Genomic DNA, 13,723 nt, shown 5'->3' with positions numbered 1-13,723 from the left:
TGCATGTCTTTTTCCCTCCATGCCTCTCTTATTTTTTTTCTTTCATCCTCCCTTTCTTCTTTGCTTCCTTCCTTCTTTAATTCTTCTTTCCTTTCTCCCATGATTTTCCCTTTTCTGTGGTATAAAAAATTTTTGCTTGAAATCAGCTTTATTAATGTGTATTTGAAGTGGGGGTAGCCGGGGTAAAAATCAAGTGGGAGCTGGGTATAGTAAAATGCAGTGTAAACCAGAAGTCTCAGTAAGGAGCCTGTGAGTGACTATGAAAGCTGTCACGACGAGTGCATTAGGGATTCTGGGGAGTATCAAGTCATTATCAGACTGAGGCAATGCTAATTCTAGTTTTTGCAGATTAAAATGGTTAATACCCATTAAAAAAAATCTTTAATGTGCATTGGATTTCAGAGATAGTAATATACATTTCAAGCCAAAAGTTAATGATAACTGTGATGTTTGTTTCCTAGAAATGGTTGTGAGTTATAATAAGAGAGGCTATTTTTATTTTTAGATTGGCAGAAAGGAGTTCCCCAAATGTTTTAAACTATAATATCATCCCTAAAAGACTTAAATGTCATTTTTAAGTATCATAAGAGGTATAAATGAGCTTTTTGTTTGTTTGTTTTGTTTCGACACAGTTTTTCTCTGTTCCCCAGGCTACAGCGCGGTGGCATCGAACCTAACTCACAGCAACCTCAAATTCCTGGGCTCAAGCAATCCTGCTTCAGCCTCCCAAATAGCTGGCACTGCAGGCACCCCCCCCCCATTATGTCCCTATGTCCGCCTAATTTTTCTATTTTAAGTAGAGACAGAGATCTCTCTCTAGCTCAGGCTGGTCTCAAACTCCTGAGATCAGGTGGTCTCCACCTTAGCTCAGGTGGTCTCCACCTTAGCCTCCCAGATTGCTAGGATTATAGGCCTGAGCCATTGTGCCCAGCTAGTAAGAGGTACAAATGAGCTTTTTAAAAAGCAGTTCCATTTTATTTATTTATTTATTTTTGAGAGAGAGGGTCTCACTGTGTCACAGCAACCTCAAACTCTTTGGCTTAAGTGATTCTTTTGCTTCAGCCTCCCAAATAGCTGAGACTACAGGTGCCTGCCACAATGCCCGGCTATTTTTTGTTGCAATTGTTGTTGTTTAGGTGGCCCAGGCTGGGTTCGAACCTTCCAGCCTGGGTGTATGTGGCTGGCGCCACAACCACTGTGCTATAGGTGGCAAGCTGGTTTCATCATTTTTTAATTGTACCTCATAAACATTATTCCAGAGGTCTTGGTACTACATATTAAGAATGAGGAATTAAAGATCTAAGGAGAAATAAAAGGGGAAGTAAAATCATAATTATTTGCAGGTGATATTACTGACAATATGGAAAACCAAAGGAAACTAGCTAGAAATTATTAAAATAACAAAATTCAACAAGTTGCCTGGATACAAAGAGGACCAATATACAAAAATTCAGTTGAATGTCTGAACCAGTAATAATCAAATATTAAATGCAATTTTAAAAAGACACAAATGTAGGCTGGGTGCAGTGGCTCATGCCTATAATTCCAGCACTCTGGGAGGCCAAGGTGGGTGGATTATCTGAGCTCACAGGTTCGAGACCAGCCTGAGCCAGAGTGAGACCTCATCTCTAAAAATAGCTGGGTGCTGTGGCAGGTGGCTGTAGTCCCAGCTACTCAGGAGGCTGAGGCAAGAGAATTGCTTGAGTCCAAGAGTTTGAGGTTGCTATGAGCTGTGATGCCATGACAGTCTACCAAGGGCAGCAAAGTGAGACTCTGTCTAAAAACAAAGACACAAATAAAAATTATGAGGTACCGAGGAATAAAACTATGAAAAGATGTGCAAGAACTATTTGTAGAATATTGAGAAAGTTTACTGAAGAGCATTAAAGAAGATCAATTAATGGTGAAGCTAGGCTAAGTTTATGGATAGAAAGATTTAATATTGACATGATGTAATTGCTATCCACTAAAAATTCAGCATAGTTTTTATGGAACTTGGAAAGCTAATTAATATAGATGTTTAAAAGACCAAAAGATTACCAGGCACTTCAGAAGGAAGAGGAGGAAAAGAGGAGAGGAGCAAAGAAAGAAGGCCTGTCTCTTAAATATAGAGTTAGTGTGAAGCTAAGACAATGTGGATCATACAGCATTAAGCAAGTTAGTTAGAATTAGGAATTGGTGAGGAATTAGCTCAGAGGTATATGTAGAGTCTGATGTAAGGCATATAACTGCATGACATCAGTGGGGAAAGGAACATCTACTAAATAAGTGGAGTTGGAAGAAGATGGTTTATAAAAAAATTAAATTCTATCCCTACCTTATACCATACATAATTCCAGGTGGATTAAAATTTGAAAGGTAAGAGCAATTTTTTTAAATTTTCAGTAGACAATATGAATGAATATTTTTCTGACTTTTTTTTTTTTGAGACAGAGTCTCACTATGTTGCCCTTGGTAGAGTGCCATAGTGTCACAACTCACAGCAACCTCAAACTCTTGGGCTTAAGCAATTCTCTTGCCTCAGCCTCCCAAGTAGCTGGGACTACAGGCATATTTTTCTGACTTTTAAGTAGTGAAAGAATTCTTGAATAAAATCACAGGAAACTATAAAGATTAATAAATTGAGCTATATAAGACAATGAATTGAGCTATATAAGAAAACTTTTTTTTTTTTAATCAAGAAATACCTGAAAGGAAAAGAAAAGTCAAACTATGTGGAGGAATATATCTGCGACATAAGTAACTAAAAAGGTTATTATAAAGGATATAGAAAGAAGTTCTGTAAGATAAGAGGAAAAGGGCTTGGCACTTGCAGCTCAGTGGTTAGGGTGCCGTCACATGCACCAGGGCTGGTGGGTCTGAACCTGGCCTGGGCCTGCTAAACAACAACAACAACAATAACAAAAAAATAGCCGGGTGTTGTGGTGGGCGCCTGTAGTCCCAGCTACCTGGGGGGCTGAGGCAAGAAAATTGCTTAAGCCCAAAAGTTTGAGGTTGCTGTGAGCTATGACACCACAGCACTCTGCTGAGGGTGATAAAATGAGATTGTCTCAAAAAAAAAAAAAAGAGTAAAAGGAAAACATGCAAAAGAAATGACAGGCTTTCATAGAAGAAGAAACAAATAAGCACAATAAACACATGATTAAATATTCTACCTCATTGGTAATCTGGAAAACAGAAGTCAAGATTACAATAAAATACCACTTTTCACTTGTTAACTTATCAAAAATTTAATCCTGACAATACAATGTATTGGATGTAGGTCAACATAACTTCTACATATTGATTATGAGAATGTAAATTAGAACAGCTATTTGGGAACACAATTTGTTTTCATTTTGTGAAGATAAGTATTCATATTCTTTTTGACTCTGCAATTACTTTTTCATGTATTTTGCAAGAAAATATCTTTAATATTTTCCAGAGGAGTTGCACTAGAGTGTTCAGAATAGCACTGTTCATAATAACAAAATAATTGGAAATAATTCCAATAAAAGTTCAAGAAAAGTTGAACAGATTATTAATGTTATATGGCAGTGAAATGAAAGAACTACAGCTACATATACTATAAAGTTCAATGGAAAAATAAGAGCAAAACAAATTCCAAAAGACAACAAAAAGCATGATACCCAGGGCAGTGCCTGTGGTTCAAAGGAGTAGGGCGCCAGCCCCATATGCTGGAGGTGGTGGGTTCAAACCCAGCCCCAGCCAAAAAAAAAAAAAGCATGATACCCATTTACAAAGAGTTAAAAAAGCAAGCTAAACAATATTTTGATTTAGTTATATAAATGTATAAATATTAAATAAATACAAAAAATTATAAAAACAAAATTTAAGGTGACAGGCAAGAAGCAGCATATAGATGTATATAATACACTAATGCTAATCTAATTCACAGCCGGGATGTTCATTATGTTACAAAGCAAGCAAGACATGCTTGGCGTGATTAATTTTAATTAATTCAAATCCTGCACACCTGAGTTCTATTAAAAAATATGAACATATGTTCTTGATATATTACTTTTCCCCAGCTTAAGGCACAAAATAAAATCATATCTCTTTGTAGTATTTAAATTAATTAGCCAATTTCCTCATTTCCCTTTGGGTCTTTCCTTTTGGCTACATTCCCTGGGGACTAAATCCAAAGATTCAGTTCTCTATGGCTGCCACAAGGTGTCACTGTTGAAAACAGGTGGTCGCATAGTCTGATGATGCCATTCTGACTGCCATTATGTGGAGACACCACATTATGAAGGGGAGCTGTAGTTTCTAAGGGCTTAGAAATGTGTGGATAGTTTGCCTTTTCTTTTCCTTCTTAGAAAAGAAGAAATGTGTTGAGGTGGAAGGCATTCTTCTTAATAAAGCATCACAAGAATGGAGAAGCAAGAATCCAATGTACTCAATTCTAAAATGAAGGCAGTAGATGAGCTAATAGTGGTGGGGGGTAGGGAATGAGGGAATGGGGAGAGGGAGAGAGGGAGGGAGTTGGGGGTCATGGAGAGTGACACACCTCTTTGGGGTGGGACACAATTATAAGAGAGACTTTACCTAACAAATACAATCAATGTACCCTAATTCTTTGTAACCTCAATGAATCCCAAACAATAATAATAAGAAAAACCTTAATGGCTTTAAAACAACAGCAACAAAAACAAAGAAGAAAAGTGAATTGGAGCTTATTACATTTCCATTCCCTACAGAGCTGTTATTTTTAAATCTTGTGCTCAGGATTAAAGAGGCTGCTTCACAAGAGTTTTCTGAGGCTAAGCCCGAAAGCTTCTGGGCTTGGTTTTGACTCGCATCACTGGTCCTTTTTCTGCCCTCTGTCATAATATGTCCCACTCAGAAAAGCCCGAATGCCTTTTCTTGCTAGCTTGCTTGAAATCTTTCAGTTTCCTAGTTGTATTTTGATAAGATTTGACTTCAATGGGAAGGAGATGAGACTTACTTCCTTTGCTCCACATCGGCTCTTTATAACATTTTCACATATATTTCCTCCTAATACCGTAATATAAATATGAATATGCTCTAGAAAGGATTTGTTTTTGGTTCTTCTTTCTTTTCAACAGAAGCTACTGAGAGTGCTTGAGCCAGACCAGCGGTGTATTTTGTGGATCCCAGTGCAAAATGAAAATGCAGGGCTCCCTGTTAGAAAATTATTAAGAATTTCCAAAGGTCAACAGAGCGTTAAATTGTGAGCCCTTCAAAGCTCAGTCCCCTGCATGATTTACACACCCGTGGCCCCGGGCTGAGTAGACTGAGATCACACAGAGTGGCTATAATTTTAATTCAAGCAGGATTTTGGTGTCTTCTAGTGACAGTGTTATATTTCATCTACATCTGAGTGTCTTGCTCCCAAATCTATCCCATAGGGAAGCATGAATTTTTGCATTTCAAAAGAACAACAAACAAAAATGTAGGCCCTTAAACATGAGTTGATTTAAACCAGTAGCATCTGAGATTTTGGCATAAAGAAATAAGCATTAAACCCAATTCTGCCAAGTCTAAGAAGACTAATGAAATATGTTGTTTTAATCATATTTATATAAAGAAGAAAACAGTAGAGTAACAGGTGAAAGACTCTTCTCAGTGACTGGAATGTAAGGCTAAACACGGACTGTGATCATCTCAGGGCTTCCTAAAGTAAAGATTATGTCCATTTTTCCTGCTTGAACCACTGATCTCAGCCAAGCATGAGTGGGATCAGGCTTCTTCGGGCCACCCGTAACTCAAGAGTTCCAATTTGCTTTTGTAGTCTTTATAGCAAGCAGACTTAAAACCTTCCATGCTTTAGGTGACAAAACATAGGTAAGCAGACTCCCGAGAGGATGGAGGAACAGTTTAGGCTCATTGAGCTGTTAAACTTTTGAGTGACAAGGTTTGGTTTTAGTTGTGTATGTTTTTTTCATTTTCAGATTCAGTTCCCTTGAGGCTAATTGTTAAGTTATAAGTCAGTGGAATTCACATGGTTCAGGTCTTCTAGTTCCATATAAACATTTATGGTGGTTAGAAAAGAAACAAAGAATAAAGTTTCTTCAGTAAAGACTTAATAATGGCATCTTCTGTCATGCAAGAGGTATGTGGAGAATGTGGGATTATGAAAGAAAGATCTCTGTATTCTCTTTTCTTGAAATTTTCTTAAGAATTTTCTTAATTGCCACCCTAATAATGTAGTAGCATTGCTGGTGCATTGATTCTTCCTTTTTGAATTCTGGTCGTGTGGGGGGCAAATGTGCGAGAATGGGGAAGATTGTATTAATAGAAGATTCAGGACTCAGTATGAATCTATAGTAAAAGGCAGAATGATTTTAATATGTGAACAGGATAATGTGCTGCCTTTTGGCGGTGCAGTACGTTTCCAGGGAAGAATATTTAGAGTCCTGGAAATGGTTACTTCTTCATAAGGGGCTGAATAAATTATTTATCACGAGTATTCACCTAGGAGAAGTGGAGGGTTAAGACAGTTACCTGGGCTTTTTCTTCATAATCCCACTGCTTTACTTCTTGGGGATATCTTTTCAAGTCAAATATATTCTTGAATATGGTGTTTATTTACAAGAAGGAAGGAAGGAAGGTAGGTAGGTTTTGATAGTTTTCATTATGTATCAGGTGCTGTGCTAAGACTGTTCATATGCATTATTTAATAGGATGCAATTCATTAGTATTAAATACTTGATGGCAGTTAAACAACTGAAAAAAATCAATGGCTTGGATAAGAGGAAATTAACTCAAGGAAAGCAGAAAGCATGACTAACAGCAAGAAGGAATAGTGACGCCCCTCAAAGTTTTAAAAGTGGTTACTAAAGCAGTGGAATAGTTAATCATGTAGCACTAATCCCAGTTAATGACAAGGCCAAAAGAAATGAGGTCACGTTAGAAAAATCAGAAAATTCTTTATCATTGTGGTCATGGCCCCACAGTTTAATCATTTTCTCAGGGAATATGGAAAACATATTTTTTTTTAACAATTTTGTAGAATAAGGTTTAGACGTGTTATTTATTCATAAGCTGAATGGGAAAACAAATCATTATGTTTCAGTTTATTTTTTTTTTTTTTGAGACAGAGTCTCACTATGTTGCCTTGGATAGAGTGCCGTGGTATCACAGCTCACAGCAATCTCAAGCTGGGCTTAAGCAATTCTCTTGCCTGAGTCTCCCAAGTAATTGGGACTACAGGCACCTGCCACAACACCTGGCTATTTTTTGGTGGTCGTAGTCATTATTTGGGACACCTGGGCTGGATTTGAACCTGCCAGCTTTGGTGTATGTGGCTGGTGCCCTAGCTGCTGAGTAAACCTATGTTTCAGATCTTTAATTTTTATGTGCAGGCCTCATGCAGAAACATAACAGTAATGGAAAAATGTCAGACTTTCTATTTGACTGCCTGGCAAACAGTTATCTATAAATGTCTGCTTAATAGGTTTAAAACATAGAATAAGGGACCCTTAAGAATATAGCTTCAGAGTACTGTTTTTTCATTTAGGTTTTCATAGACAATCAATCTGAAATATGTGAAGAACATGGTTACTGAAAGGTTTAAACCGATGATAGATGTCACATGCAAAAACTATGCCAAATATACCATGGAGGATGTGAGGCTTACAGGGAATTAAAAGTATTGCCTGATAAACTCATCGGATAGTCATCTGATGGGCCTCTCCCCACTCTGTTTTGGTTGTAGGAGGAATTAAAACATGAATTTAGGCATCATGTGTTTTAAAGAATTTTATTCTAGTACTTAAGGCTAATTGGCTCATTAAAGTTTCCGGCTGTTTCAAGGAAGAGGCACCAAGCCCTGTACCCTACAATCTGAGACTTAGAAGGACTGAGTAAAGGACATTTATAAAATTGGGGTGGCAGGATGATTCATAATATCCAAATCACTAATCCAAGAACTCAAAGGAGGATGCAAATAAACCTCAAGCTTGCTGTTGTCGTGGACTTGACTTTAGCCCAAAACTACTGTGTGTGATAAAATTATTGGTTAGTTGTTCTTTCTCTTAGCTTTTCTTTCTAAGGAGTAAAGTGATTTTAAAAATAGACCAACCACATTTTCCTTGAGCATCCTAAAGGTGATCAGAATCTCTTTTTCTTGTTTGTAATTCTGTATTTTCTACCAATATTGTCTTCTGGGGTAATCAGCAAATAGCTAACGAAATGGCAAATAGCTACATATTTTGGTACCAAGGGGATGGGGAAATCCTTCACCTCTCATTCTTTTCCTCCTACCATTTTTTCTGTGATGATGTTACGAGGAGTAAACAGTGTGTGCTTATTAGAAACCCCTATTTTAGCTGTTAAAAATGAATATACTGTAGTTGGAAAATTAGTTGTACAGAGTTCAGAAATTTTTGGCTAAAAATGCTTTGATGAAACTATCTTTCAAAATTAAGTCAGCTGTTTCTCAAGATAGCATGTAGGGTGTTCATTGGCAGAGACCTCAAAAGTGTTTGGTGGTGGTCATATTTTGTGGCATACAATCACCCTGGTCACAGGTACAAGGTGGCTCCTTCCTCCATCTTTAGCTCCATTGCTGAGATGCATCCCTTCACATAGTCAGGCCATTGGGTTCTCTGTAAATGGGGATGGGGTCCCAGAGAGGGAAGAATAAAAAGGGTAAAATTGCCTTGGACTCACCATTTGGTATGAATTGGAGAAAGCTTTTAACTTCAGATATGCATTCACTCTCTTGTAACTAACTTAATTACTTTAATTTTCTTACTTTCTTTCTTTTTTGAGATAGAGCCTCAAGCTGTCACCTTGGGTAGAGTGCTGTGGCCTCATGGCTCACAGCAACCTCCAACTCCTGGGCTCAAGTGATTCTCTTGCCTCAGCCTTCCAAGTAGCTGGGACCACAGGCGCCCACCACAACGTCCTGCCATTTTTTTTTTTTTTTTTTTTTTTTTTTGGTTGTAGCTGTCATGGTTGTTTGCCAGGCCTGGGCTGGATTCGAACATGCCAGCTCTGGTGTATGTGGCTGGCAGCTTAGCTGCTTGAACTACAGGCGCTGAGCCCACCTTAATTTTCTTTAAAAAAAAAAAAATCATTACCCAATTTAAGAACAAACTGGGAAATCTCTTTTGACTCTAAACTGACCAAGAACACTGGCTGGGAGGGCAACAATGAAACTAAGAACCTTTTCCTCTCTTATTCTGTTTTCTCCCCAACACCCTAATTTCTCTGCTGTGTTAGAGATCCCAGAGAATTACTTTTAGGTCTCAAAATACTTAAAGCCTTTTGTCTTTTTTTTTCATCCTACCTTCTGTTTGGAATGGGCTTTTTTCTCTTCTGTTCAAATCCTTTTCATTCATTGGTCAAAAGTCACATGCTTGCTGGAACATTCTTCTCTAACCCAGACTGAAACTCTCTTGTCTACTTTTGATCTTTGGTTGCACATTTTGCCTGGAGCTCTTTTTGGTCAATTAATCAGCGTGGAGGTACAGAATCTTTCAGGTTTTAAGTGTTGATGTGTTTTGTTTCTTCAGCTGTTTTGTAGAATCCCTGCTGCCAACCGCTACCTTCATACTTTCCTCTTTCTTTCTTTTTGCCTTATATATGGTGGGGATTCAATAAATATTTCTTGCTCAATTTGTGCTGTGTTCTTATATCACAAAAGCTGAGAAGTTTTTGGTTTATCTGTAAGTCACTGTTCAGGTCTGAGATGTATGAGGCCACTGACAGCCAGAGGCTTTTCTGCAATATTAAGAGTTATACTTTGCCTATAGATAGTGCTTTTCTTCCTAAGGTGCGTTATAAAAAGGAAATCATTCTAACTCACGGCCATGCTATAACTGCTCTGATGGCCATTTCAGAAAGAGAGTCCTAAAATTGCTTTGAAGGGCATCAGGGCATAGCTTCCCAAGGAGAGTACCTTGAAGGGGACCCATAGTATTATACTGCATTGAGGTAGTAGCACCCTTTTCTAGCATGAGTTTGTGAAATTCATTGTCCAAAATGTGTGGATTTTTATAAGCAAAATGAGTACAATGGGCCACCATGAGGAGGGCATAAGTTTGTTTTTCTTGTAGTGGAGATGGCTTGCTTTCTAAAAACTCCCCAGCCACCTGCTTGTAGCTGTCTGTGTGACCTACACTCCAGAACTTGCTGGGCAGTGGTTGTTGCCTGTTGCATGCTGCCCGGGGCTCTGAGGAAAGACAATGGGCGGGGGGTGCATTTGCTCTCTGTGAAGCAGTGAGGGTTGTCTGGTTTTGGTCTCTGCCTACCTCTGCTTTAGCTGCTCTGGCTGCTGTGATGCTTCTTAAGTCTTTATGATTTGCTGAAAAGAGTGACTCTATCAGATAATTAGAGGTCATTAAATGATTCTCCTCCCTTTCAACAACCTTAGCATAAAGAAAAAAAATCAAAGCAAAAAGAATAGGACGCATGAATGAAACTGTTCTCAAATAACAACCTCTTGGTCCCACAAGGCAAAAGACCCCAATCAAATCCAATCTGATTCTGTATTGCAGACTCATTTGAGAAAGCAGGGTCTGTATCATGTAATAGATAACTATTCCTCCTGGGCATGTAAGGGGGATCAATTACAGTTAGTTTCAATAATGTGTTCTTTCTCTTCTTTTAAAAAATTTCGTAAGTAAGAAATTTACTGGCATAAAGTAAGAGCTTACTAACTGTCAGTAGTATAGAGGAAGGTGTAAAGTAAATAATGGTCATATGAACCAAGTAGGCTAGAATTCATGAAATTACAAATAAAGGTTAAGGTAAATAAGAGAGAAAGATCGTACATAATATTTCAGTATATGTTATCTTCCTTGATTTTTCTACATCTTTCTCAAGCTTTTCTATGAAGCTATAGAATATTTTATTTATTTTCTGACAAAATTCTATGTGTTGTTATTTTTTAAAGGAAACATTTGATTGCTCTGAATATGGAAATGGATCTTGCGCAGAAAATGAGAAGTCCCCCGGTGTCCGAGCCGCCATGTATTTATTTATGGCAGGAGCCATATTCATCACAGTATTTGGCAATCTTGCCATGATAATTTCCATTTCCTACTTCAAGCAGCTGCAGACACCAACCAACCTCCTCATTCTCTCCCTGGCGGTCACCGATTTCCTCCTGGGATTTACCATCATGCCGTACAGTATGGTCAGATCAGTGGAGAATTGTTGGTATTTTGGGCTTACGTTCTGCAAGATTCATTACAGTTTTGACTTGATGCTTAGCATCACGTCTATTTTCCATCTCTGCTCGGTAGCCATTGACAGATTTTATGCTATCTGTTACCCCTTACGTTATTCCACGAAAATGACAATTCCAGTCATTAAACGGTTGCTCTTTCTCTGCTGGTCCATCCCCGGAGCATTCGCGTTTGGGGTGGTCTTCTCGGAGGCCTACGCCGATGGCATCGAGGGCTATGCCGTCTTGGTCGCTTGTTCCAGTTCCTGCCCTGTGATGTTCAACAAGCTGTGGGGGACCACCTTGTTCGTGGCCGGTTTCTTCACTCCTGGATCTGCGATGGTGGGCATTTACGGCAAAATTTTTGCAGTATCCAGAAAACACGCTCGTGCAATCCGTAACATGCCAGAAAATCAGAACAATCAGATGAGGAAAGACAAAAAAGCAGCGAAAACTTTAGGAATCGTGATGGGTGTTTTCTTATTGTGCTGGTTTCCTTGTTTCTTCACCATTTTGTTGGATCCCTTTCTGAACTTCTCTACTCCTGCCGTTCTCTTTGATGCCTTGACGTGGTTTGGCTATTTTAACTCCACGTGTAATCCCCTAATATATGGTTTCTTCTATCCCTGGTTTCGCAGAGCGCTTAAGTACATTTTGCTGGGTAAAATTTGCAGCTCCCATTTCCATAACACTAATTTGTTTACTCAAAAAGAAACAGAATAGACTTATCCCGCATGAGTGAATTGAAGCAAAGAGACTAACACTTAGAGAAATAAAACTGCTTACAGCATCACGTGTGTGGATACCTGCACACAGCGGTATCTTTTTGGCTAGCATAGAAATCTCTTCGTTTCTAAGACTTGGGTAAAAAAGGAAATCTGTTCTTTGGGCCCCAAACCCCTCCAATACCTTTCTGAATCCTTCCTATATCCACTACTTCCAGGTAGAGAGAAAGAAAGAAAATTAGAAAAGTCAAGAGAAGGTGGAAAAATCCAGGAATGGAAGAAAGAGGATGCAGGAAAACTTCCATACTCCTCAAAACGGATCAAAATAGAAGTCAAACTTGACCTCTCTCAATACCCCACACACGCTGTGTGACGTTTCCATTTAATTTTTGCTCCGCAGTATCTAATCAGGTGCATTTTGACACATCAATAACAACCTAAAAATTATAAATAAGTAAATATGGAAATAACAATTTAAAAACCCGTATTCTTTCGGGAACCAGTAATTTGTTAGCTGAAAGGTAAGTCTTTCACTAGATTGAATGTTTTTAAACAAAAGATGAAGTGGAAAGTGTAGCTGAGGCCTCAGACTCCAGGCAAGTTTTCATTAAGGCAACATTTTAATCACAGCAGCTGGCGCTTTTCTATTTGATTAGCAGTTGAATTCTGTTCAGTGTCTTGAAAATCTCCTCCTTTGCCTCATCCACATTTTGGATTTCTATTTGGTGTTCTGATGTTTAATATAGGTAAAATATCTGACAAAAAGGTTGTTTTGAATCATCATTCCTATTTTCTTAATGGATATACAGATATTTTTGAATAATAAAGTAGTGGGCTGCTTGGCGTGGTGGCTCATTCCTGTAATCCTAGCACCCTGGAAGGCCAAGGTTTGAGCTCAGGAGTTCTAGACCAGCCTGAGCATGAGGGAAATCCCATCTCTACTAAAAACTGAAAAATTAGCAGGGTGTTGTGGTGGGTGCCTGTAGTCCCAGTTACTCAGAAGGCTGAGGCAGGAGGATTGCTTGTGCCAAGGAGTTTGAGATTAATGTAAGCTGTGCTGATGCCATGGTACTCTAGCCTGGGCAATAGAGTGAGACTCTGTCTCCACATATACACGCAAAAAGTAGTGAGAGGAGAAAGCAAAGAAGAAAATTAGTAACTGTAAGTTGAGACTCCTTCATAACAGATGGACTATAACCAATTCTGTGTCGGTGTGTGTTAAATACTTGGCTCTCAAGAAAAAAAACAAAATCCCTGATTGGTAGAGTTTGATGATTTCCATGGTATATAAATCTTCCCTTAGAACTGATTTTAAGAGGTATATGTAATATTAACTGGCTATCAAAATTGCTAAAAAGTTAAAAACCTATTTTTAAAAATAGACATGGTGGTTTCAGCATACCAGTGGCTGTAAGCAACATCTTTAATGAAAAGGAAAATAGTTCAGAAGAAAATAGGTAATATTAGAATACCTCAGTTTTGCTGAAGGCAATATTACCTCCTGAAGTTTTAGTTTCAGATATATATGTGTGTTTTTGTATATGTAAACAAACTGTGTGGCACTGAAATATTTCTTGTTTAATTTATTCATTTACATCATGCTAATGAAAAAAATGAGTTTCCGAGAAGAGAGTCATGAAACCAGGTGCAGCAATGAGAGGTAGTCTGGTATGCTGGATACTATTGAGTTATTTGCCAGTTTTTTAAATGAAATGACGTTTATGCTGTTTTGGTATAAACACACACACACACATACACAAAGACCTTTTATCTTCATTTTAAAAAGACCTATTGCTTAAAAAATGAGTAAAATAGATTTTAGTCTTACTGTAAAGTAGAATTATTTTGAATTAATATT

General features: G+C 38.1%; 1 protein-coding gene across 1 annotated transcript; it reads left to right on the top strand.

The window, feature by feature from the left end:
- Positions 1-10,933: 10,933 nt before the first annotated feature.
- On the top strand, positions 10,934-11,866 carry TAAR2 (trace amine-associated receptor 2). The gene has a single exon (XM_003781683.2). The coding sequence runs from the start codon at positions 10,943-10,945 to the stop codon at positions 11,861-11,863; it is 921 nt and encodes a 306-aa protein (XP_003781731.1). The 5' UTR covers positions 10,934-10,942; the 3' UTR covers positions 11,864-11,866.
- Positions 11,867-13,723: the final 1,857 nt, after the last annotated feature.

The sequence above is a fragment of the Otolemur garnettii genome, unplaced genomic scaffold (genome assembly GCF_000181295.1).
Source record: "Otolemur garnettii isolate 467f Iridium unplaced genomic scaffold, OtoGar3 scaffold00002, whole genome shotgun sequence".
Taxonomy (NCBI): Eukaryota; Metazoa; Chordata; class Mammalia; order Primates; family Galagidae; genus Otolemur; species Otolemur garnettii.
This window is presented reverse-complemented; position numbering and strand designations above follow the sequence as displayed.

Coding starts and splice junctions, on each gene's coding strand:
- TAAR2 (XM_003781683.2), top strand. CDS start 10,943: ATGTATTTATTTATGGCAGGAGCCATATTCATCACAGTATTTGGCAAT.